This window comes from Acromyrmex echinatior, chromosome 3 (genome assembly GCF_024713525.1).
Source record: "Acromyrmex echinatior isolate Ae372 chromosome 3, ASM2471352v2, whole genome shotgun sequence".
Classification (NCBI taxonomy): domain Eukaryota; kingdom Metazoa; phylum Arthropoda; class Insecta; order Hymenoptera; family Formicidae; genus Acromyrmex; species Acromyrmex echinatior.
Window position 1 is genome coordinate 4,842,621 of NC_141854.1, and position 27,168 is coordinate 4,869,788.

At 30.0% G+C, this 27,168-nt stretch overlaps 2 protein-coding genes across 6 annotated transcripts in view; one reads left to right on the forward strand and one right to left on the reverse strand.

The window, feature by feature from the left end:
* Positions 1-1,368: 1,368 nt before the first annotated feature.
* Positions 1,369-5,901, reverse strand: LOC105143005 (uncharacterized). The gene is made up of 3 exons (XM_087404010.1): positions 5,677-5,901; positions 4,114-4,624; positions 1,369-2,759 (listed from the first exon to the last, which is right to left on the reverse strand). The coding sequence occupies exons 1-2, from the start codon at positions 5,899-5,901 to the stop codon at positions 4,118-4,120; spliced, it is 732 nt and encodes a 243-aa protein (XP_087260136.1). The 3' UTR covers positions 1,369-2,759; positions 4,114-4,117.
* LOC105143007 (EGF like, fibronectin type III and laminin G domains protein pikachurin) overlaps positions 4,464-27,168 on the forward strand; it is a 143,567-nt gene continuing 120,862 nt past the window's right edge. For 2 of the 5 annotated variants that reach the window (XR_845641.2, XM_011050975.2), the window contains exons 1-4: positions 4,464-4,604; positions 8,638-8,714; positions 8,918-9,279; positions 26,722-26,838. Coding sequence is in view for 4 of the 5 variants with exons in the window: in XM_011050975.2 (XP_011049277.1) it covers positions 9,162-9,279; positions 26,722-26,838 (235 nt within the window). In the remaining variant the exon portion in view is untranslated. Of the gene's footprint in view, positions 4,605-4,664; positions 5,137-7,233; positions 7,423-8,637; positions 8,715-8,917; positions 9,280-26,721; positions 26,839-27,168 lie in introns of those variants that run through there. The other 3 variants (XM_087404507.1, XM_087404506.1, XM_011050976.2) reach the window with 3 other exon arrangements.

Consider the following 27,168-nt stretch of genomic DNA (forward strand, 5'->3'; position numbering starts at 1 on the left):
ATTATTAAATGAAATTGTTATTTTATCGAGTGAGTCTTGTTGCAAGATTTTGGGAGGATTACTCCTTCTTTTATTATCCCTCTGGAATCATTCATTTATCGTCAGTATCTTGCAGAATAGGTTACGTTGAACACGATTAAGTATGAGGTGTCGCTGTTAACTGGATTACGTGAAACTTGAGTTTTCTAAAGTAATAAAGGGGAGCTCTCCAGTAAACTGATGAAATTCATAGCATTATATATTGGGTGTTGTAAATGAACCGGACAACTAAAGAACATGATCGAGGTTCAGCGCAAAAATAAATCTTTAAATACATAATAAATTTATCGCTGTCTTTATTGATATATGACTGATTTTTATTCTCATACGTTATTTTTAGATAAATTTTTTTAAACACATTGTGGTTGTAAATATATATACGCAATAACTAATTTAAAAAACATAGTTTTAAATTAAAGCAAAACTCTAACGGATAATAAATTTATTATTGATCGCTGCATGTACATGTAATATAAAAAAATTGTATAATAAATATTAGTACATATTGATTTGTATACGTGTGGGTGTGCTACAAATTAAACTTTTATTTAAAAAGATTAATATGTATACACAAATCATTCAGTACATTTTGCTGGAATTTATCTTCATTTAATTTTGTGTTTATTTTGTATTTAATCATATGATAAGATAATGTATTAATTTTTTATGTTTGTTTTTAATATGTGCGATATTGCAAATAGCAAACTATAGCGAATTAATGAACGTGTGAAGCAAAAACGTACTGTGTATTGATAAAGTAAAATTTATGACAATAAACGCTCTCGTTTTATTGATTTTTGGCTATAGGCCAACTTTCAAACTAGCTATGACGAACAATTCAGTGATAACATTCCGATAATAGTCAGATTCACCTGACACGTTAACCAATCAACAAAGCCTGAAGCTGTTACGCAGGACTGTATACGTGCTTATTCAGAACCCTGACAAATGTCAAGCGGGAGTAAGATAACGAATTGCTAATTTTTTTAGTAACGAGCCGATATTAAATTCATTAAATGCTTTAGATAATAACAAATCATCTCTTATAGTTTGATTTCCAATATGTCCACAAAAATAGATGATATAATAAAAAATATGTTTAGATGTACTTATATGTAATTTTTTGATGTTTATAAAAAATGACTATTGTAATAAATACTATTAAACTTTCATTTTCTTTATAAAGTCACAGTATAGTATAACAAAATGACGAAATATTCGTGCATGTAGGTTGTATTTACTAATGTGCATTGTAAATGTGACTACAAATTAATACTTCGGTATTGAATACCTGTGTAAATAAATCTCATCGTATATAATTCACTAATCTTTTTCTTTTCTATTTTTCTTTAATTGCGTCTCTGTATAATACTAAAATAAGAGATATTTATTGCAATAAAATAAATCTTTTTATTCGTAAAAGAATACATTTTTAATTTTTTGTAATTTTTCCCATTATTGAAAGTCATCTTACCCGCACATAGAGGCAAAATGATGAAATTGATACTTAAAAAAATATAAATTTTCACAAATTTTAATATATTTATATATAATTTTTTAATATTTTAATAAGTTTTTAATTTTTACAGTTTAATCTTAATATTTTCTTAATTTTTAAAATTTTTGGATAACCAAGGCTTTAGTGAATCTGAAAAAATACATTATTCTTTTTAATGTTTGCTGTCATCAAAATCAACAAACATTAAGATCATCTTATCTTTTCTTTTCCCATTTATATATGTATATTAATAATAATATTGACTTTAAAAAAATGTACTTAATATAAAAAAATAGCGATATGTAAAGAAACTCTAGTAGTTATTTATAGTTTATTAATAAAAATTTATATGTATTTTACATATAAACAAATGCAAATAATCCTTCAATTTCTTCAGTTATATCATTTTCAATTAATAAAAAATGTTTAACATTTTAAAAAATTACTGACATAGCATATGTATATTCACAACTTTTATAATATTGTATATAATATTTAAAAAGAATAATTAAATTATTTTTATACGATTTTTTTGTATAATAAGACAAGAAAAATAAACATTCCGTCATAATTTCTTTTCTACATACATATAAAAACATTTATTGAATCATATTATTTAATTCAGAGAAACGATTTTATTAATATTTATTATTTAATACAACATAAAAAATATAATAAATTTCAAAGAACTAATATAATTTACAATCAGTCTGAGCGATAAATTGAAAGGATTATTTTCAAGTATTCTTTCTCATGAAAGGTTCTTTATATTGTCGTAATATATTCATAAAAATAAAAATTGAAATCGCGGCAATATAAATGAACTCTAATTGTTTTAATACATAGATATATATTGAAATATAATTAGAAATTAGACTTTAACTTTAAAATAAACAAAATTTGAAAACTAATTTTGTATTCAATTATTTAATCGCCCATACGTACGCTTGTAGAATGTTTAGAAATTTGTGTCAAAATCACCGTGTATATTTAAACTTTAAAATCGCTTTAAACCTTTGTAAGGCAAATTATTCAGTTAAAAAGTGATTAACTCAATGTGTTTCCGCTGTATGTTTTGAATCTTTTGTTTTACATTGCCCTGCAGAGCTACCATTGAACTTTCAACCACTCTCTATCTAGGCAATTGAGTATTCTTGTTGAATCCTCTCAATGTAATGGTCAATTTAACCCTTAACTGGAGTGGTGAAGACATCTCGCGTAACTGGAGCGCACGCGTTCATATATCCATGGTATCATTTATTTTCATATTAAAAATAGCAAATTTGTTAAAAAGAACTTTTTATAAATTCATATATTGATGCATTAAAAAAAGACAAATAAAAGCATTTGAAAAAAAAATATCATACTGGATATAAGAAAGAATACAAATATCAAATAAAAATTCTTGATAGTTCTTTTAACTCAAGAAGACCTCATTATAAACAAAACAAAAATCTTTTAAGATTAATAATAATATCATAACAATAAGATTGGAAACAAGACCGTTTATGTTAAATAACATTACTTTAAATACGAAGCGCCATTACGATTTAAATGTTGAGATGTTGAATTAATATATATATATATTCATATAAATGAATTAATTTCAGAAATGATAATTGTATCGATATGGTTGTCGGACTTTCAACGCAATCAATCCGAAAAAATATTGTCTCGGCCGGGAGTCGAACCCGGATCTCTTGCATTCCGTGCGAGTATCCTGAGCTTTTAGACTACCAACAAGGAAGTCTAAAAACTCAGGATGTTCGCACGGAATGCAAGAGATCCGAGTTCGACTCCCGGCCGAGGTAATATTTTTTGTAATAAGTTTATTACAGTTTTTTAAGATTAATTTGGGAAATTTGGGGGATTATTAATATTTCAGATTGATTGCGTTGAAAGTCCGACAACCATATCGATACGCAATTATCACTTCTGAAATTAATTCATTTATATGAATATATATATTAGTTCAACATCTCAATATTCAGACCGTAGTGGCGCTTCGTACTTAAAGTAATGTTAATATCACAACAATTTTCAGTTTTTCTTTTAAACACACACTGTTCGAATTAAATGTCAATAACCACTGTCCATTAGAGGATTAAACTTATATTAGATTACGCAGAGATTAAAACTATTTTGGAGAAAAAAATTATTTATTCATTGATTAAAAATTGGTATTACAGATTAAAAGTAAATAAAATTGCTTTGAACAGAATAAAAATTGTTCAATCATTTATTAAAAATTGGTGGCAAAGATTAAATTTAAAATTGCTTTGAAGAGATAAAAAATTGTTAAATCATTGATCGAAAATCGAGTCATTGAATGATATATAATAATAGCATGAGCTTAAAACTTCAATTTTTAATCTTAATTGCTATCCCCATTTTAATTTCGATTAATCAAATTTCAATCTTGGAGATGTGATTTCAATTTAATTTCCATCTTCAATGCACAGTTCGATAAATTTTACAATTCTAATTTTCTTACGTTTGAAATTTATGATATAGTCTCTTTTCATTTTCACGAAATAGGAGAAGATAATTTAGGGCAAGAGGCAAATATGACATACCTTTTCATGTCGGCTCCGCATGCTTAGCGTACATCCCTGGTTGGTCTCTCGCGCACCCTCGATCGGAAAGCACCCATTTCCAGGGGAATGTTTTCAAGGGGTTAGTAACGTGGCGACTCGGACAAAAAAATGGCGGCGGCCGATCGAAGGCGGCGGTGGCGGCGTTATGACGCATGCCGTGCGGCGGCGATGGTAGCGGCGATGACGGCGGCGGAGGTGGTGGAGGTGGTGGCGACGGCGGCGACGGCGGCGGAGGTGGTGGTGGTGGTGGCGGTGGCGACGGCGGCGTCCCTCGGCGGCGCCACCGTCGAACTACCCCCGCAGTTCGATTGGAGACACCGGCCGGCACCGACGGCCGTCGTGACGCTCCGCGACGCGTGTGTGCGTTCGTTCGTTCGCGTAGGTATAGAGGTAGAGAAGTAAAAAAGGAGTATAAAGAGGAGAAAGATCCGTCTGCGACAAGAACGAGAGGAAGCCGTGTCGTGCGACAGGTACGGAGAAAACCGTCGAGCTTTCGCCGGCGCGGCGCGGCGCGACGCGAGGCGACGCGAAACGGGGGTTAACGGTGTGTCGGCGAGGGGGTTGCGCCGCGAACCCTACGAGAAAACCGGGAGTTCCGTGGCATCTCGGCGACGCTCGTGACCGCTCCGATTCGCGTCGGACGACGCGTAGTGGCCTTTCCCCGAAGAGCAACGTCGCGGAAGAGACGCTTTTTCTCTTATTGATTCAGCAGCCCTTCGGTTCGCGGCCCGCGACGCGATCGCTCGATAAGCTGCGTATCCGTACGCACGCATCGTATTTTCGGCAGTGAGTCACTCGCGCGCGCGAGACTTTAGCCCCTATCGATTAAAAATTACTTTCCACCCGTATGATCCTCGACGGGTTAATCGTTTTCTGGGAGGACGTAGATTATTGCTTTTTTCGAGGTCGGTTGCTTGTTGCTCGCATACCACGAACTGGTGCGTCGGACGGTCAATCTTTCTTGGAGGAACGAATTTCACGCTTAGCCATGTAGATTATTCGGTAATCCTTAAAGATGTTACGGTACTGATGCAGCATTAACGTGTCAATGCGTAGAAATAATGTTTTAATCAAACAAATATATATAATATATATAATATATGTGTATATATATATATATATATATATACACACACATATATATATATTATATATATTTAAATATTTTTCGTATTAAAGGATTTTATTTGATTTGATATGTTTGTGAAAAACATTTGTTCTTTACGCCACAAGAGAATTTTCGTGAATATGTAAATTAAATTAAAAAATAGATTCGTTTAACACATTAATCACTATCATTTTTTTATTATCATCACTTTTATTAGTTTCAATGTGATTTTGTTAATTCTGAATAATCAACATTACTTTCCCATTTTTATTGAAAATCACTTAATGCAAATAGTGATTAATGTTACAGTGATTTTTATCATTAGAGAGTAGACACGATTTCAATATTAAGTAGTACATACAGTAGGAAATTAAAATTTGTGAGTGAGATTTATGAATATTTCTTCAATCGAATGTGACATAGCTTTAACCTACGTATTGAATGTCATTGAACGTCAGTTTGTTAAGGGTTAAAATCTGTTTGTTATCAAGCCGCCAGATAATGGCATAGTGCAACTCGAGTCTCCCTTTGTCACATTGTATTTTGTAGCAGCTTGAATTGTATCGTGTGAAAAAAGCTTCTCCTGAAATTCTCGACAAGCTGTATTGCGCAAATACTAAATTATTACGAGCTGCAGTAAAGCTGCAAGCTGCTTCCATATTTCCCACGTAATTATTGCACTTATGCAGTAAATAGCAGTATATGAATATATTGTAAAACACGTTAGATCGTATATTTATATTTGATACTATAAATCTCACTATAAATGTAATTTTTAAACATACGTATGAAGAACCTTTCTTTGGAAAAAGAATTATAATAATGAAAGGAAAATTGATTAAAGGGAAACTGATAGCAAGATTAAAATAATAATTGATATGTTATTAAATTTTTTTAATCTAATTTATATTTAAGGAAATTCTAGATCGCAGTAAACGAATGCATCGAATGCATTTTTTATAGAAACAAATATCTATTTGTATCGGGGAAATTATTAATATCATGTTTTATTTTGTGACAATTTTTTTATATTACATTTATACTTTTAATTTTACATTTAAAATTTTTATATTTCATATTTACAATATTCAACACTTAATTTTATTATAATTAAATATAATATTAGTTTATAGCAGAGAGAAAATTGTTTAATTTTATACATTATTTTGTAATTCATGTAAAATCTATATATATCTATATATATTTAGCCAGCACATATTAAATTATATATAAATTTGCGATTGCTAATTTAGCTTGTCGCGATTTGTCTTATACAAATAAAGATACACAATATGGAGTAAATCATTTTCATCAATAAATAAATAAAATGTGATAATCAAAATTATTCAGAGAGAGACAATCTATTCCGCAAGATATATTTTGTTCAATACATAAATGATAAATGTAATAATTATTAAAAACAAATCGGGAGAAAAACAATTATTTCTATGGGTATACAAAGAGTTAAATTACATTGCTATTAATATTAAATATGATGTTACTTTGAACTATTATTAAAAGAATACGCGAGTTTAATTTACTGCAAAATTTAAAGCACTAATTTGTAAGCAATTTGTTAAATTAAACTACTTGCGGGTGACAAATTTTTCTTTGAAATTGATTTTCTATTATTTGCATGTGAGATTTTGCAAACGATTGATTTAAGAATTAAGTCATATTAAAAAAAAAATGTTTAATATTTATAATATTTATAATTCTACACTAAAAAAGAATACAATATTTTTTATAATTTCACAATTATATAAATTTGTATAAAATTTGTTTATATTTATTTTTACGTATTATCTTACATAACCTTATATTGTATTAACTTTGCAAAGTAATCGATTTAATTGAATTGGTCAACTAAAATTAACTGCAATTTTTTTTCTATGTATCCAATTTTTTGAGGAATTAAATATTTCCTTATCACAAATCAGTTGTCAAAAGAAAATTTGACGCGTGCGCGCCTTCAATTTCTGATTTCGCAGATTCAATAGTTAAAAAATCCAATTTCTCAAACGGTACGTGAGAAGAACGTACGATATAAGTTGTTCGATATCCATAAGACATCAGGGCGTAATGCAATGGATGTAACCCGATGCATTTTACTCAATGCCTGCTGAAGCTTACATCGCGCAACTTGGGGATGGAAATTTCGGCCACGAGGCTCTACCACGGTAATCTTATCTGCCGCAACTTGGTGACACCAGCCGGTGACTTAAGCTGAAACGTCAACTATCGGCTATGACAGTCGATATCGAGCTACCTCGATCCTCGTCGAAATCTAAAAGCAGCCGATGCGATGCTTGCCCGATATAATCGACAAACCGATTACTTAACTTCTTCTCAAATTTTACAAGACTACAATTATTTTTGCGTTTTATCTTTTCAAATTTTATTTCATTTATTTCGCAACACTAATATGCTTGCAGGATACATAATAGGTTTTCCTTTTAATTATTTTATTAGAACTTTTTTTAATTTAAAAGATAAAAAAACGTCCTGAAACATAAGATAGTATAAAACATTGAAGAAATACACATAAGGATAAAATTATTCAGCATTTGGGAAATTTATCATTTAAATTAACTACTTACATTGACATAGAGTCGATGAAACGAGATTTGCACGCAATATTAACTTAGCTTGTACATTGTTCCACATAACGAAGTCACGTGCTCCAACAATACTCCAAAAATTTAATTTTAACCACAGTATACGGTTGACTTTTTTCTGCAGTTGTGTACCCGGACGCGGCGTCTTGCATATTCACGTTCGCGTCGTCTGGCGACACCGACGTTGTGGCGGAAAGGTGTAATGCAAGACTCGCAATAAGCAAAAAACCTAATTCTAAGGGCGTTAATACTTGCGAGTTCGCGCGTTAATCCGGATGTGGCAGCAATTCGCCTTACATTTTCTGCCATGCAAACATCCTGCCGAGCGTTCTCGGTAAGAGGATAGTCGCGTCTCGGGAGTTCTCGCGGCAGGATGCACGATTATACCTTGTCTCTTCGTTCTGCGAATTTTAAAAAAAAAAAAGAAAAAGAAAAAGAGAACGAATCGGAGATAGAGACCGAGAGCGAGGCGAAAACAACCCCTTTGTGCGAGCCCGCGGGAAATATGCATGCCCGCATTGATATGCATACGGTGTCAAGTAAATTTGCATCGAGTATCGTGCGAAAATAGAGACCTATCATTTGCCATGATATAACGAGAATAGTAAACGCCGCGAATACTTTGTTACGTACACGCCATTTGCAACTGAATCGGCCAGTGTCAATTCACTTTTGCAGAACTGAATGATATTCTCGCGATCGTCATCACGATAGCTAGTTGAATTCATCTTTTACAATGCGCTATCATTATTAAAAGCTTCTACATTTTTTTTTTAGCGATAGCTGCTTCTCTTTCTTTTTGCAATATTGAAACGTTGCATTGGATCGAGCGTTTAATCAGCAGAAGCTACGAGGTACTTTTTAAAATATTCCTGTAAAAATTTATTCTACAAAATTTTTGGCGAATAATAATTGTGCACAATTATTAAATAAAATATTTGAGACATTAATCGATTTTAAAGTTACGAAAATTATTCTGATAAAATATATATTCTTTTCGTCGAGATTTGAATTTTTATGTTTTACTTATCGGTTCTTTGGTTTATTTGATCCACAGAGAATCAACGGGGCTCGCGTGATCGGTTGTCGCAGCATTGATTCATAGCGTTGTGACGAGTGTCTCGAACCAGTGCATCTCGAATTGCCTGGTAGTCGCGAGTAATTAGTGATTTGGTAGATAGAGAGAGAGAGAGAGAGAGAGAGTGTCTCGTGTGTGCCGCGTAGTGATCGACAGAATTTGCTGGAGCATGCGACAGTAAGGACTTATCGACCCCAGCGACGTGCATGTTTATCGCTGGACAATGGCTGGACTACGCTACATTTGTTGGCTCTTCGTCATCCTGGGATACCTATCGGTCGTTCTGGTGCTTGCCCAGAACCCTGTGGAGGAGAAGACCACCTTCGAGGCTGCTTTCCAAGGTGAGCCGTTTTTATTTGTCCTCCTCTTGGATTTATAGACTCTCCGTCATCATTAACTACCATTACGTAAGTGATATGATATATACGATTTGACTTGTTTTACGATCGGTATTAGCTGTTATAAAAAGAAGCTGCAGATCGCCCTTGAGGCCGTGAGATTGATGCACAACATTCTCAAACCGAAAAAGTCCTAATGATTGCTTTTAACATTAAAATTTACATTTACGAATAGAATGAAACTGATGTTTTGTTACTATAATATATATTTTATAAGTCTCTATAACGAGTCTCGTATTGTGAAAGTTATTTATTTTATAATGGCTGAATGAATTGTACTTGCACTGCAGTAAAAGAATTTTATGAAACCATTTAATGCCTATAAAAATAACTCGTAAATTGTAGCGTTCTGTCGATTATTCTCTTACAATTAGTTCGTAAATGGTTTTAAATTTTCTTTGATCAATTTTATTCCATCTCAAGATAATTATACTACCTGTTATAGTTATATATTTAAACTTATTGCATTTTCATGTATACGATGACATAATAATAACTCCTATCTCAGAAAGAGGTTTTAAATTATTGCTTCTTGTTGTGTATGTATATGTGTGAATAGTAACGCATATAGGTATATATATTGAATAAACAAATAATATTTTTTTAAAAAATATTGCACAGTAGAATCATTAAATTTTCTATATTGAAAAAGAGAAGGTGTATACATCGCAATAATCGAGCATTAAAAAACATTAAAGATACAGACAATCGAAGAATTTTACTAATTAACAATTGTGCTTAGAAAATGCATAATAAACATTATTTATTTTATAATGCGACGTTAATAAATTTTAATGGTAAACAATATTTCAAAATTACTTAATATCAATAAAAATATATCAAAAAATTTTAATTCCACAGCTATAATTCATAAAACTCTTTCAGTTATTTTTAGTTATGTTTTTTATAAATATTAAATAGATTTATTCTGATACGATCTTTTTTCATGTTAAAATAATTTAGACATGATTATATTAAGAGAAAGCTAGTATCAAATTATTTAAAAATATACTATATTGAAATATTTTTTAACGACTTCTTTGACCAATTTGAATTCAATTATATCTTAATAAAAGTATTAAAAAAGCAATAGTGTCTAGTTATATAATAATCCTTAAAAAATTAAATATTTTAAGAGGAGATAATTAAATTTTGTCATGAAAAGGTAATAATATCTTAATATAAAAGAAAAAAATTTTTTTTATTATTAATTATATACAGTTTGTTTTCTTGAAAATAAATTATAAATCGTTAATATAAAATTATATTATATGTCGCAATATTTAATAATTGGATTAATATTGACAAAGATTAAATATTTTTACAAGCAACATAAACATTTAGAAATTAAAAAATTATAATTTTTAAATATAAAAAAATAAATTGTATACTTTTTATAAAGATTTTATAACAAATCATAAGTTGACCTTAGATGTATTCTAAGTATTTCAGTAAATCTTGAATAAAGATTTAAATGAAAAAGTTTCAATTAAGAGAGACATAAAAGATGTAAAAAAAGTTAAGTTCATTTTATAGCGAGCAAGAGCTTATGATGTATTTTTTGTAGCCTGGGGCTTATAGGAGTTTGGTGACAATTCGTCGTTTATATGGATCATAGATTCAACTTTTTATTTTTTCTTACTTTATCGCATGACGTAGATGTATTCTGTTATATTTTTGAATTACACTGCAAAATAAAAAAATTTATATTCGTCATTTTCGATTTTACTTTTTGATTAGCTTAACTAACTTATCGACTTTAAAAGTGCCACTTTAAATAATTGAATTCGTTTTTAAAATACATTTCGTATCGAAAATCCATATCCATTCGATAAAAAGTTAACAACAACGTCTCTCGACAACTGTCGATGTGAAAAGTTTGAATAGAAGATATCTTATGGCGCTTTTCTATTATTTCGAAAAAAATTTTGCAGGTTTATGTCTATTTGCGACGTTAGTTATTCTTAACTTAATGAAGCGGTCGGATAATTTTTGAAAAATTACCTCGCGATGACTGAATTTTACCAAGCGACGAGTTGAAATTTGCGCAAGCGAGCGGACGAGAGACGTGAAAAAGAGTCGAGCCAGCGAAATATTTTGCGTCAGTCAGTGAAATATCTGTCGGTTGCCGGCGCGACTGTATCCAGTTAATTGTAGCCTTCATATCGATCCTCTCGAGAATGCGAGAGTGCCGTGGGATCGAGTCGCGCGATAATGTTCGCAATTTCCAAGCTGCCGTGCGTAAACACTTCTGACCGCTCAACGACGACTAGCTTTTGCTTTCGCAATGTTCGCACATGTATTTGAATATTCAAAATATTCCGAGAATGTGGTAATGCCTTTTGACTATGTGTCAATATGTACATATCTACTTGTTAGTCTGCCAAATCGCGATAATGCTAATCGCGTTAGCACATGATCAATGGCGTACGTTTAATATGCTTGCATTTTCAATTAGCGCAACATGATAACTACTTTGTTGCACGCTGCAAATATTGTCGTTTATTTTATCACAAATTGCAATAAATAGGATGTAAGGAAGATAACGGTTAAACACAATGAATTGCGATTATACATTGTTATATATTATATTTAAGATAAGATAATCCGTGTATACGGACCCGCGTTTAATATAAATCATCTGAGCTTTTAAGAAGCTGCGACCAGGCAATGTAATTAAAAAAATTAATTAATTCATTAATGAAAAATAGTAATCGAGATATAATCGCTTCAGAATGAATACATCGTCGTGCAATGTCGTGCAATGCAAATTCCGTGATATCGTCGTGATACGAAACGTGTTGATTCAACAGTAAAAACAATGCCGTTGGACTATGCGTTAAATTGAATTATATGTGACCTGTTGAAATGAACTGAATTCCAGTAAGGCCGACGTTATTCCGCGCTAAACTATTCGGTGGATTCGTGGCGGTCGCGCAAGTATTTATGCAACATTTACGATCGATTAATGCGCGGAGCCGCACGAGAATCGATACACCAGTCCCGCCAAAAGCCATTAGAGCTTTATATTTCCGCCATTTTCTCCAACCGACATTGGTCGGCATGCTGTATTGTCATGAGCTCTCCATCTCAACTGCCAATATTCCAATGGCAATAACGCGAATAATGTCGACCGATTTTTCATCGCAAATGAATGCAGACGTGTCACTGCTATGGCATGAAACAAGATGACTTTCATTTATTTCTCATAGCAATCAGCAAGCGTATCCCATACTAAATGGAACTGATAATTATGCATGAGTAAGATTATAATTGACTTTTCAATGCAAGCCTGGATAGAATGATTTTGAATGTAAATATAGATATATTTAATCTTGAGTCATTGATTTTCAAATATTCAATTTTTGAAATTTTCGATTTGAAATTTTTCTCTCTTTATGCTTAGCTACCTCTAAGCATCTAATAAATTCACAAAATTTTATTTTCAAATAAATAATGAATTAGATTTAAATCAAAATTTTGTGATTTAAGAACATTTTTTTAGTTACATAATGTATCGAATCAAGCACAGAAGACGTCGCGCAAATAATATAATGAAGTGTGAAACTTCTTTATTTACTAAAACGCGCTTACATGTTTTAAGGTAGATGTTTGAATTTTTGATCACAGCACCCGGTCTCTCAAAAAATAGGTACAATCGCGGGATTAGTTGATAGGATAATTTTGCTTTCGAATCTTAAATTTTACCTTGATATTTTGTGTTTTATTATTACAGTGTTGTTAGAGAACGATTATCCATTGAACTTTATATTTGAAAACATTAACAATTGTTTGAAGAAAATTATGGCTAGTAATAAGAAGAATGTTATTAATGATAATAGGGTTGAAGTAGTGCAGCCTTCGTGGTTCACTGTTTCTTTCATTCGTGGTATTACTGAGAAGTTTAGTAGATTAAATAGCGAGCGTATGAGGGTTTAATTTTATAGTACTAATTAGTTTTATAGTATTAATAAATTGCGAGAATTCATTAGAATAAGGACTAGCATAAGGACTCTTTACCGCGTAACAAGAAGTCGAATGTTATTTATAAGATCTCGTGTAAAAGTTGTGATGCAAGTTATGTGGGACAGATGAGAAAAAATCACGGAGCATAAGAATCACATCTGATGGAACACATCTACTCGTAATGTCATAATGGAGCATCGGTTACAAGAAGGCCATGATTTCGATTGGGACAACATTACAATACTGGACGAGGAGCCTCACCACAGGAAGAGATTTCGGAGATGATATTCATTAGGAGACAAACGCATGGACTTAACATGCAGACGGATATGGAGGAGCTTCCCAAGGCCTATCTCCCGATCATAGACAAGCTATAAAGACTTGAGTTGTTATCACGTTTAGTCAGTCAATATCGTTCGTACGCAGTAATGAGTCTTTCTGGCGTATTTATCGATTATTTTCCAACTTCCTTGTTCTTGGAATTGATTAACGCTTTAATGTTACATTTTTCCATTTGGTAAAATCTCATCTCGGAAAATTACTAACTAAAAAACAAAAAGTGACTCACTGTGTCTGATACTGACTGGCCAACATTATTAGGAGCTGGTTCTATTTTTTTAGTAATGTTTGCGATATGGTGCTCTGTGAACATGGTGAGCGTTCTTATATTTGCTGGATAATTAATTATAATCTTAAAGTTCTTTGATAAATTAGTTCTCTCTCTCTCTCCATATTCTATTTTACGATATTTTAAAATTTCTTTTTTCTTCTTTTCCCTTTTCCTTTTACTTTTTTTGGTTTTAATTTCGACATTTAAATTCTCGATGTAGAAGAGTTCACCGTGACAGGATAATTTTTATTTACAGTTTTTATATATAGTTAGTTTATATTACCTATAGTTAGTTATCTATAGTTAGTTTATGTTATCTATAGTTAGTTTACGTTGTCTCTGAGAAAGACTCAAAATTGAGTCGAAACATGTAAACGCGTTTTAGTAAATAAAGAAGTTTCACACTTCATAGGTATATTATTTGGGCGGTATATTATTACGTCTTCTGTGCTTGATTCCTACTGGCCGAATCCTTTCCAGTTCTTTGATTTACAAGGAGTCTTAGTTAGTTTGATTAGTTACATGGATTTAAAAAAGAAAGGAATTAAAAGAGGAACTTTTATTGCTTATTGTCTACTTTGATACTTATTATTTAATAAAATTGAATTAGAAGTTTTTATCGTAAAAAAATAATTAATACTAATTCTTATTTAATTATTAAAATCTTTATTGCAAAGGCATTCTTGTAACAATATATTGTGATCGTTTAATCACCGTCAAACATTTAATATTTCGAAACTTCAATTTAATTAAAGTTTAAAATTTAAAATAATAAAAAATTACAATTTAAATAAATCTACTAATAAGTTCTCAAGAAAAACTGTCTATATTTATTATACAAATTTATCATATATATTAGATTATTTAATATTCTAAATTTACATACGGGACAATATTGTATATAGTAGCTCTAACAACTTGCATAATACAGAACTAATAGCAGCGTGTATTTACACCACAAAACGTTATAGCTGCGTTTTCATCCATAGTCATTAAACAAAGTCCATACAATAAATGTTACATGGATATTCGTACATAATTTCCCGCGTGTAGCCGCTATTCTCAGAAAGCTCGCTCCGCTATTCGCTCGCACCTAAAGGGCATCGCATCAAAGGTCTATGATATTAATCGCTCGCTACCCATTAGCAAATAGGCCCTACGCGCAGAGGGAGCGTGCACGAGTCATTAACATTAACGTACCCTTTCTGCGTCGTTACTGACGCAATTGTCTACGCGTAAACTGTTTCGTACGTGCTATTGTTTAACTCATTTCCGCGACATTAAAAGTCATGCCGACGCATTTAAATGCGCGATAACGCCGACGTCGATTAAAAACACGAGTGAACGCGCGCGCGCGATAAGGAAGCGATAGATAATAAGTGGGCCAATTTTCTCATAACTCGAAGATTGGCCGATTAAAAAGCGATTCTTGCTCCTGACAACTGACGGCAATTAAAGCTTTAGAGAGAATAATCAAACTTTACGTCGGACGGAAAATTGCATGACCGCGAATAGTAGCTTATTAAAATTTACATAGCTTTCGCGTTCAATGACATTTCTAGGACACAAACGTCATATGAATATAAGCAATTAAATCTGTCATGTCAATTAATATTAAATAAGTTTATATATATAAACTATTGTCTTTCAAGTAATATTTCAACGCGCATTCAGTATTCGCTTAGATAATGAAAAGTTATCTAAAGATAAATTAAATTATACGTAAACATATCTTAGATAAGATAAAAACGATTTTATTTTGAATTTATTTAAATAAAAAATAAAATTATAAGTCGGTTCATCTAGATAATTTTAAAATAAAATAATATTGCTTTTGTAAGTAAACGATTTAGAATATAAAAACAATATATATATTCATATTTTTATTTATAATATAAATCTTTATTTCTTAACAGTTTTTCAAATATTCCATCTGATAAACTGTTTGAAAATATATATTTTGTAATCTTAATTATTAATGGTTATCAAATTTTAATAATTATTATCTATTAAGCGAATATAATATATATTGTGCGGATTTATTCACTTATTAAGTATTTAATAATTCTATACAGAAATGGATATAATAAAATCCTTTGTTAACTTTCTATGTTTATCGATTGATAAATACATTTACCTATACATATATGAATTATGGAATATATCTACCATATAGCGCATCCAACATACTTATCTTATCTGTTTATGTTTTGAAAATCAGTTTATCTGATTAACAGAGACAATTCTATTACTCCATTTGAGAATAATTTGCATTGAAAGATTCAATAATTTTCAATTCAACATCCTTTTTTATATCATTAGATAAATTGAGTTTACATAATTAAACATGATATATCTTCAACTGTTTTTACATTATAAGAAAGATATATATTTTGAAAAATCAAATGTTACTTATTAACAACATAGAAATATGTATACAACAAATAATTGAAAAACTTACTGCAACAGTAGGTTTTGTAAAAATATGGATTAATTCACTGTTTCCCATTATTTTAACTTTTAGAGTTCATTTTCTCCGTTTTTTGTAATTTGTGAATTAATCCATTGTTATAGTAAACACTCCAATTGTTATTCCAAATAAGTTTACGTTTTGTGATTCATGTTTTTCTTTTTCTTGTTATTTTATTAAATAGTATAGTATAACAATTAAATAGGAAAGAGATAAATGACTAACGTGTAATGTATTATTTAAAATATTTCATTTGACTAAATTTAAATAATTCATTTGCTGAGAGATTGACGATATTGTTTATTAATATTTTACGAATGTTGTGTAACATTGGACTCTTTATTTTTCCTAATAGCTGTTCATAATTCTCAATCATTAATTAATATATTCATGCGCATATTGGTTAATCAACATTTTTGTGATATAAACAATGGTCCACATAATATCCAAGAGAGTAAAAAGTAAAACGATAAATATTAATAAGATAGGAATAAATAAGAGAAAATATATAATATATGTAAGAAAAAAACATAAGATTATCAGCGTAAAATAATACTGAATGGATGTCTCGATTTCTACACTGAGAAAAAAATATTAAGTCGGGGAAAAAGTTCCTTCGTATTTAAAAAATTTTTTTTGCAAAAGTTTTTCATTTGTTGCGAAATTTTCGTTACAATTATATTATTTGCTAGAGCAAAGTTTCAGCTTTAAGAATCTGTTTTTTAAATTGCGATATGATGATTTTTATCGGAGTTATGAGTAATCGAAGTCAGAATGCTTCTTTACTTAATTCAGGAACAAAAAAAAATAGGAACATTAAAAAAAAGTGATTGTAGGGAAAGCTCAAGTTTTCACAATAAATAGTCGAACATTTTCGTAAATTTTTTTTGGGCATTGGGAGAGACTCAAAGTGAAAAGAAAATTTTCCATTTTTGTCAGGTCGTATTTTTTTAAATGTAAAAATTATCAAACTCACAGAAACTCAAAAGATACAGTAACCTTTCGAAAGTAGAGATTTCAAGTTTTAAAATCCTTTTTTTAAATTTAAATTTCGTTTCATTTTTGACGAAGATATTGTATATACAGTTTTGAATTAAAAAATACGAAGAAACTTTTTCTCCGATCCAATATATTAGGTGTTGGAATTAATTCGTAGCGTTTTACAAGTGATGGGAAGTACTTTCATTAATGTATTTTTTAATGCTCATGTGAAATAAATAACATTCTTTCATTAAAAAACGCTACGAATTAATTCCAACACCTAATATTTAAAAAAAATAAAAAAAATTCAGTAAATTAATTATATAGTTAATTTTAGTAAATTATGTATTGTAAAAACATTTTTTTAAATAAGAAATGTATGTATTTATTTAAAGAATATTATTTTCTTATAAAAAGGAAATCATTTATTAATTATAAGTACTTTTTACAAATAAATTTCAACTTATTATGGGGAAATTTAGTTATTTCTTTTATTAATTAATGATTTTCCAATTGTATTTATTCATTTTAAATAAATAATTTTTCTATTAAGTAAATTATTCTTAACTTGTTAAAACTATTTTTTACAAAATAATTAATATATATTAAATTATAGTGTTTACTTTTTACAACACACAACTGCTAATTTTAAATGTATCTAAAAATAAGAAAGTGTAAACTTAAATTTTGGATATCATTTTACATTCTCTCTCTCTCTCTCTCTCTCTCTCTCTCTCTCTCTCTCTCTCTCTCTCTCTCCCTCTCTCTTTCTGTATTATGACAAGTTATACAGAATTAAAAAAAAAACGAAATTATATTGTCAAATAGTGTACTTTATTTATTTTCATTTTGGAATGCAGTTTTGGGCATTCGACTTCAAGGCATCAACATTTTAATTTTCATTAAAACACGGGTGAAAAATCTTATAATGCTATACCTTTTATTCTCCCCTGTATATGCTTTTCTACTAAATACTATCCATCTATCGGCCTGTGCCAGTGCCGCGTATTGCTGACGAGTGAGCGACTTTGATAAAGAATTTAGAAAAAAGAACCTTTCAAATGGAAAATACATTTCGAAATTAAAAGAATTATTACAAATTTTTTTTTATTACAAATAAAAAGTTTTTTTGTTTTTGTTGAATATATTAATTTTAAATTACATATACGTTTCATTAAATATAATAAATTATTTTTAAAAGATATTTATTTCATAAATAACTTATTTATTATTGTCATAACTTTGGAAGAGAACTTAAACAAATATTTATTAAAATATTACTTTTAAAATTAAAAAATCCTGGTAATATTTTAAAGATTCATGTACTAGATTTTAATAAATATTATACTATAATATATTAAATCCGAATTAGATTCAACTAAATTAATAAGAAGTCGTTTTCTGACTTTGATGTTTTTGCTATAATTAAGTTAATTTGCTATAATTAAGAGATAAAGTTTTATAATTTAATCATTATATGTATTTAAATCAAGCAAATTTAATTTTAGTAAATGTTTTTACTAAAATTAAGAATTTTTTTTCAGTGTAAATATTTGGACACAATATATTCTCTTGACAGCTGCCTATTTAATAACGGTTTTATGGCAGTTATATTGTTATATATTTATATAGAATATACGTTATCGATTATATCTGTCTACAAGTGTTAGAATATGGCAGCATACAGACGATTATACATGTCATGGCATTTTGCAGGCAATGTAACAATGCCGCTTTGCGTTGCGTCGCGTTGTGTCGGCATCGTGTCGTGTCGCGTTGCCTCGAATCAAACCAAGATCCACATTGTACTTAAGGCCATATAGCATAGTTTGCGTAGCTTCGTATGTATGGCGCGCAGTAGAATCATAGCCTGCATATATCAGGGTGCACATGTGCCATGCAATCGGTTCATTCGCCCTCGCCTTCGTAAGGGGATGCGAACACTAGCAAATACTAACATGAATTCTGTTTTAGGGAGAGGACCCAAACTAAACGGTTCATTTTATCCTGATATTCGAGTTTCCGATAGGTAGATAAATTAGAAATCGCTTTATAATTTTGATATATTATTACGTAAACATAAACAGATTAAGGATAGAAAAATATTCTTTATACAATTAATTTCGAAATGTTTAAAATGTTAATTTTATGGATGTCAAAATTTAAAAAATCTGTTAAACATAATAATAAAAGAGTAAAGCAGTCTATATATGGTGACTTGTTATAAAATATGGAATATTCTATTTTATATCTGTATTTGTTCTCATATGTCATTATCCGTTACTTAATTTTATCGGATTGCGAATTATCTGCAACTGTATTTCCATCTGTTTCCTTTATATGTCAACATGCATATGTGTTTATTTATCCACATATCGTGTATGCTTTCCATGTTTCATGTGAAAATGTATTCGGGTAATGAGAACTTGAGCATTCCCCGAAAGTCGAGTAATTACCTGGATGCACGATGTATCCATGTAACCAGATATCAATATCTCCAGTCTAAACTCATTGCTCCTCCGACAAAAGTGAAGCTGAAGTGCCCTTTAGATGTATAATAATTTTTCACAAGAGAATATTGCGCAATAGAAAATTATTAAAACGAGAAAAAAAAAGACAGAAATAGAGATAGAAATTAGGAATCATGTTATACAAAAAATGCATTTGTTATAAGATCTCATGATCGAATTATGAAAGGTCAGTTATATCTAATATAAATAGAGGAAATTTCCTATTATGAGATACTGAGTTTATTTTGGATAAATGCTAGAAATTAATGGGCAGAATTTACAAAAATAATAGGTCATTTTGAAGGAAATTTAATAAGCTTTAAGATAATGTCATGCAAAATTTAATTCAAATTTTACTTTTTTTATAAATTAAAGAAATGTAAAAAGTGAGCAAATCATAATGTCAAAAAATTGTGTTCCTAGTATGAGATGTCCCGAGAAATCGATAATAAAACGCAAAGTACATTAGTATTGCAATTAAAAAATTTTATTTAATGTTTCTAAAATACAAATAAACATAGTGCATGTGCAAAATGAGTATACGATGCATTGTACCTAGCTGATACGTTTTTAGGTAATTGGAACCAAGGATCGCAGAAACAGGCACTTGATGTTTATTTCAATTGTCCTTTTTATTATTGTACAATAACATTTATATATTTCAGCAACGATTTTCATTATAACATAGGAGGATAGGTTATTTCATATTAGAAATACCCTGGGTAGCTCATATTACAATTTCCACGCCTTACAGTTTTATGATCATCAAATCTAACTTCTGTAATTAAGCAATTCAACATGTCACGTATTTTTCTATTAATATGATCTTACTCTATCACCACATGAAGAATTTATTGCCAAATATTTATTTATTAAATAATAAACATAGTTTAAAAGCTTATCTCAACTTGAAGTCATCCAAATTCTAAAATCTTTTTTTTGCAACGACTACAGGCATGATCTAATAATGAATTTTCGATTAAATTAGTTTAGCGAAAACGCCGCTATCTCATATTAGACGCCTATCTCATAATAGGGGGCTCCTCTAACAGTATTATAAATATTTATGAGAGTTTTGAAGCTAACCAATCATAACACATGGATATTTAAACGATCGATGAAAATTTTATCGCGTTCTACGGAACATCGCGCGACATCGATTTTATTACGCGGCCGATGCAACTCGACAAGTCGAGTGTAACGCGATATACAATATATCTATATTTCCAGGCAGCGTATCGCCATGAAAATAATGCTGGTTTTTCCCATACGGCCAGTTTTTCGTAAAGAGTACACACAACCGAACCGGATATTGGAATTTTCAATGTTCTGTGTCTACGGAAGGGGGAAACTATGGAAGAACGTAGTGCATCGAGGTGCAACGATCTGCGTGATTCATCGCAGAACGCAGCGCGATTCAGGTTCGGCATGTATGCGTTGTTGCACATTAAACAGTGAATCTCGTTTCTTTCAGTATTATTCCTATTTGCATTATGTTTTATTAATCGTTAGCAGAGATTGTTAGGCAAACGCCTAATTTTGCCAATTCCGCTTTTACATTCGTTTTTTTTTTGTCATCGTGGAACGTAATGTAAACAGGTACTGTATTTGATTACTACATTCGAGACATCCATGAGATCCTAGCTGTACGTAATTCATCCATTATGTAAATGAGAGATTCTGTATATGTATAAACTCTAGTATAACATCAGTGTACAAGCATACGATAAATACACTTGTTTGCTATTCAATTAGGGCTCCTATCTCAACATGGTAAACATATAAGAAGCTATTAAAAAAATTTAAAGTTACTTTCACAGGCTTTGAATATAAGATCGATATAAAATATTTACTCTACTCGTTTTATAATGCTTTAAAGTATATGAAAAGTTTATGCACGATTTAATATTTAATATTAAGAAGAAAATATTTGACATAGGAGAAGCAAATCACTCTGTGTAAAAGAGTCGCTATTGCCTATTGATTATTAGATTGTATTTGTATTAAATTTCATGCGTGGATTAATAGTAACTCTGATTTGTTAATCATTTTACAGAAAAAAATATATCGGAAATAAAAATTTATATGGTTGTACTCACTTAAAGCACATAACTTTCTATTTATTAAATGGCAAAAATGGCAAAAACATGTTGGCTGAAAAAAACTTGAAATATATTCATTAAAATTAAAAATTAGAAATATAACCTGGTTGATTAAAAAGTTTTCATAAATGGAACGATAACATAGAAATATTTTAATTGTATGTATCGTTGTGCGGTCGGCTGGCTTTATATGAGGTCCACTTAGTAAGCACTTTCGTTAAACTATAATTAAGTGTGAAATATACGCATTAAGTATGCATATGTGCAAATTGAAAAGTCCGCATACAAATTGAATGCGCTTTATTTTCATTCGTAATGCCGGCCCAAAAGATGAGCTCGGTTGAAATAAAATTGTTCTAAAATTTTACTGCATTCAAAGTAATGCACTTTTTTATTGAATTTTTATTGCTCCAGCTCTGTTCCCATCCAATCGCACTTTATGTTAAAACATTTCGCAATATGTCGCTATTCTATGGAAACATCGAGAAATATATCATTATTACGAATATGTAATATTGACGTAAAACTAAATCGTTGCTAAATCGTTCATCTGCAGTTCTTTTCACAATTGCATATTACGATTTAGTAATTACTTTTAAATATTATACGCGCACGTGAATATGATCATGATTGTTATTTTTTTAACAAATTAAATTATTAGTTTTAAACATTAAAGTGAATTGCTATAATTGTTTTGTTATTCTTATTATTATTATCCATCGTATTATTCTTTTGTACATATAATTTATTTACAATTATTAAAGATATTATTTTATAAGTAATAATAAAACAAATAACCCTTTGAAGATCAAATCTTTTTAACAAAATAGTAACTTATAGAAGATCTTGCTTCTTAAAAGTTTTCGGGGGATTGCTGAATTTAATTTTGATTTTAGAATTTCAAAATTTAAATTAAAGAAAAATAATATGATTATCGTGAAACTCAAATTTAATTTTCTTGGTATTTCTGAGTTTGAATTTTGTCTGAAAATATCGAATTTCAAAAGGATAGTAACTTCTATGAAGGAATATCTAGTTTAATAGGGTTCATAATCAGAATTTGAAAGTCAATTTAAAAATCAGTGCCAATCGTTTGCATATCACTGATAAATTTCAAATAAAGGAAATCTTAATGTTATTTTGCAATTAAAAACTTTCTAAAACCGAATTATAGCAATCAAATGATTTAAAAATAATTCTGCCATATTGAATCTATCATTTTGAATTTTTTATTTTTGATCTCAGATTTGAATAAAGCATTATTAATTACCCAATAATCAAGTTTTATAAAAATTGAATGCGCAATTTATAAAATAAAAGGAGGTAACCTCAAACAGAATCGTTCAAGGGACTAAAAAAAGCTAAAAAAGGTTAAAAAAAGATGTTTCATAATTACCGTATTCAATATTTCGAAGATCTTATTTCGAAGATTATTCAAATAAAACATTTTGATTAATAATATATGTCGAAGGCAAGTTTTTCAACTATAAGACGATTAAAATTGATCAATGCTATCGTAGTTATTGATTCGTACAGTTCAAATAAAAAACATCTAACAATTAATTTTATCTTTTAATTCCTTATATGCAGATATCACGTACACTATTCAATCTGCTAAAATATGTTCTTATTGGATCTGTGAAACGTTATATTTATTTATAATTTCATTAATTTGAGTTTTTAACTACTGAAATTTGTTGTATGTATGGTATAATTCTTACGGATCCATTACTTCAAATTAAAATACAAAATTCCGAAATTCGTATATTTTATGGTGAAATAATTTAACACGTACTGATACGATGCGCAGCAGCGGAATTGGTAATACGACACAGTAACATATCCTTTATTGATTTGTAAAATACGAATATTTTCACTAGACAATATTTAAAATAATTAAGTAAAAAAAATAATTATATAACTGTTAAAGAAATAAATCATAAATGTCAGAATGAAATAATTAACTTACAATTTTCATATTCTGTTATTTCAATTTATAAATAAACTGATTTTTGTTGCTAAATAGATCAAATGAAATATCTGTTTTTTATTAAATAGTTGTCACTTAGATAAGTTTATGAATCGTGTATATTTTTAATATAACATGCATACGATATACATTTTTTCTTATCTTATTTTTTCGATATTATCGCATTGTATTATGTGTAGTTTTTGGTTTGTGTATAAAAAGGATGCATTGCAGCATGCATTGCAACACTGAAACTGATTAATTTATTGCTAGTTGTAAAACGTTTGCAATAAATTTTAACGTTGCAACGACAGTTACATGACATAAAACGTCAGCACTGAAATTTTTAATCGTATTGGGCGGTTGCACTGAACGAATGTTAATTACTGAATTGTTTTACATATGACTTGCTAAATAAATGTAGTTTAATAACTGCTCATATATTTATGAATATATTAAATATGAATAAAATGAGAAAAAAAAAGAGAGAAACAATTATATAAAAATATTGCTAAAATACTAGATTTTGCAACACACAATTACACTAAATAAGTTAAATTTGTTATTACCGTCGATATTTCAATTATATTGTACATTATGTTTATATATTCATCATCATTATTAAAAAAAAAATTCTTTCGTCATATACAAGGTTTAATGTTTTACAGCAGAATGAAAAATTAATTATTATGCTGTTAACCTGAGTTTTGTACACCTTTCACGATTTAACTTTATTTTTTGTAAATTTGTTGTTATGACGTTAGATTAAATAACAAAATAAAATCGCAACGGAGGAAACAGTTTTATGCTGCAGTTGGCTTGATGACATTTAGTTGCCTGTGCAATATAATATCTTTTTCTCATCGTAAATTTCATACAACTTCTCTTTACGCCTCGGTATTATTGTGATATGTCGATAAAAAAATATATCTATATGAAACACAGCGACTAAAATGTTACTCAGGGCAATAACTTACGGAAATTTGCCTCACAATTTATAAAAAACCGTTTATCAAAAAGCAAAAGGTAAATAATTATTATATAGGATGGACCGTACTAACCTGACGAGTCTCAAAATGAAATAAACAATATGAAATAACTTAATATTTATTTCTTGATAATATTGATTTCTTGATGACAATAGAAAATAGAATGTATATATGAGTATATTTGAGTAATGCGTTCAACAGACAAAGCAGCTCAGTGGACGCTCAATGATTCTTTATTATGATTGGTTTCTACAGTTATGGGCTTTCTACAATAAGCCATTATCTAAGCTTTAGGTCTTAAGCCATAAAAAATTGACCAATCAACTATGATTGATCAATTTCTTAAGACTTAATAGCTTAAGATTTAAAACTTGGGTAATAGCTTATTGTAGAAAGCACATTATATTGTTAGGTCCTTATTCTGTAACTCTTAACTAACGAATAGAAGTAATGCGTTACGTGTAACGTTGTTTATCGTTATAAATTATTTTTTTTTATAACCGATTAATAAGGGTATTATCTTTTTTTTGTAACAATAATGAATTTTACAGTTACTTTTTATAATTTGAACTTATTTATGACATCATTTTTTTGTGTATTCTATCTCAATCTCTGCCCTCTGGTCGATATTCATGATTTTTCCTTCAAAACCGTTTTAAGATGCTATTATAATATGACTCTATGATTGGTTTATGATGTTTTAAGAATGCCATAAACCAATCACAGAGTTGTATTAACATAAAAACAAATTTTATAAATAACAGTCTTTAAGTTTAACGGAAATGATGCCATGTATAATGTGCTATAAAATTTATTATAAAAAATATCCTCTCGAATTGTTCCTAGATCGAAAATTTAATCGGTGATTTGTAAAATGTATATAAATTCACTTTGAAATATTATTATATACAAAGTTCGAACCGAAAAAACATTTTTCTTTTTAGTTGTGTTTTTACATATTAATTTAGTGTCATTATTGTTTATTGCTTTTATTAATATTTAAACAAAAAGATATTGCAAAATTTTTTGGCTGATCTTGTTTTAATATTAAAAAGGTAACGCGCGTGCGCGTAAAAGTAACGATAACGGTACGTAATGAGTTTTGAGAATCAGTAACGGTAACGATTTGCTTTTTGACTCGTTAACGAGTAACATAGGAATTATAATTACTCTTTTAAAAAGTAACTTTCCATTCCATGCTCGATAATGTCAATGTATTGTTGCGAAGTCTTTTTTTATCATGTATAAAATCTGCGCAACAACAATGTATAACGATATCATTACTGGCGTTAAGAGTTAAGCCTATTCTATAATAGGATCGCAAGCTGTAAGCAGTAAGAAATTAACCAATCATATTCGATTATTTTTTATAGTCGAACATATTTAACTATTGATTGGATAATTTCTTACAGTTTACGGTTTGCGACCCTAGAACAGGTTTTACAGAATAGAGGCCTTACAGATTCAGTAAAAAAACTGAAAGTATAAACTAATAAAGTATGTACTAAAAAATCGGTGAGTAGCGCTGAAAACGAAAGTGCAGGTATACATAAGACTACGTCTACGCTATGATTTTTATATGAATCGATTTTACGGAGTACGTCCAAAGATAGCGTTGTGTAAGTACGCTATTAGGGATGGGAACGGAGAATGCGCGAACAGTTGCGTTTGCAACTCATCGCCGCCGTCTGTTCCGATGTTTCTCCCTTTGTTCGCCACTTCGCGCCATCTCGAATTCCCTCGGTACGCATAACTTACTCACGTCCCCGTTTCCCTATCGTGTTTCAGGAAGATGCGGGCACGGATCGCCCTGCGAGCAGCTCTGTTACGAACTCCACGATGGCATGTACGAGTGCGACTGCAGGGACGGCTACATACTTCATAAAAATGGATACAGCTGTGCTGGTGAGTGTGGCTCGATTCGATCTTTAGCCCGGCTTTGCAATTCGCATTCATGACGGGCGACATCTTTGATTTCCCTAATAAAATTTTGCGTTGCACCGCGCCGGCAAAACTTTTTGATGCGACGCCCGTATTGTTTCCAAAGCGACGCTCCCGTCTGTCGCTGCTGTTGAATCCCTCACTTGATTCCCAGAGAGCTTTGTTCCAGGAGTATCCTTCAAGCGCGAATTGTTATTATCTCTGAACTGTTGGTAATATTTTTTTTTGATAACACCATTGCAGTTTCACTAGGTTGGAAATCCATCAAAAGTTTGAAAGTTTCAGAAATATGTT

Bases quoted from the DNA above. Each gene is read 5' to 3' on its own strand.
- LOC105143005 (XM_087404010.1), bottom strand. From the start codon at position 5,901: ATGGAAGCAGCTTGCAGCTTTACTGCAGCTCGTAATAATTTAGTATTT. The intron at 4,625-5,676 runs GTAGGTTAAAGC...CGCCGGCGAAAG, and splicing joins CGTTCAATGACATTCAATAC to CTCGACGGTTTTCTCCGTAC.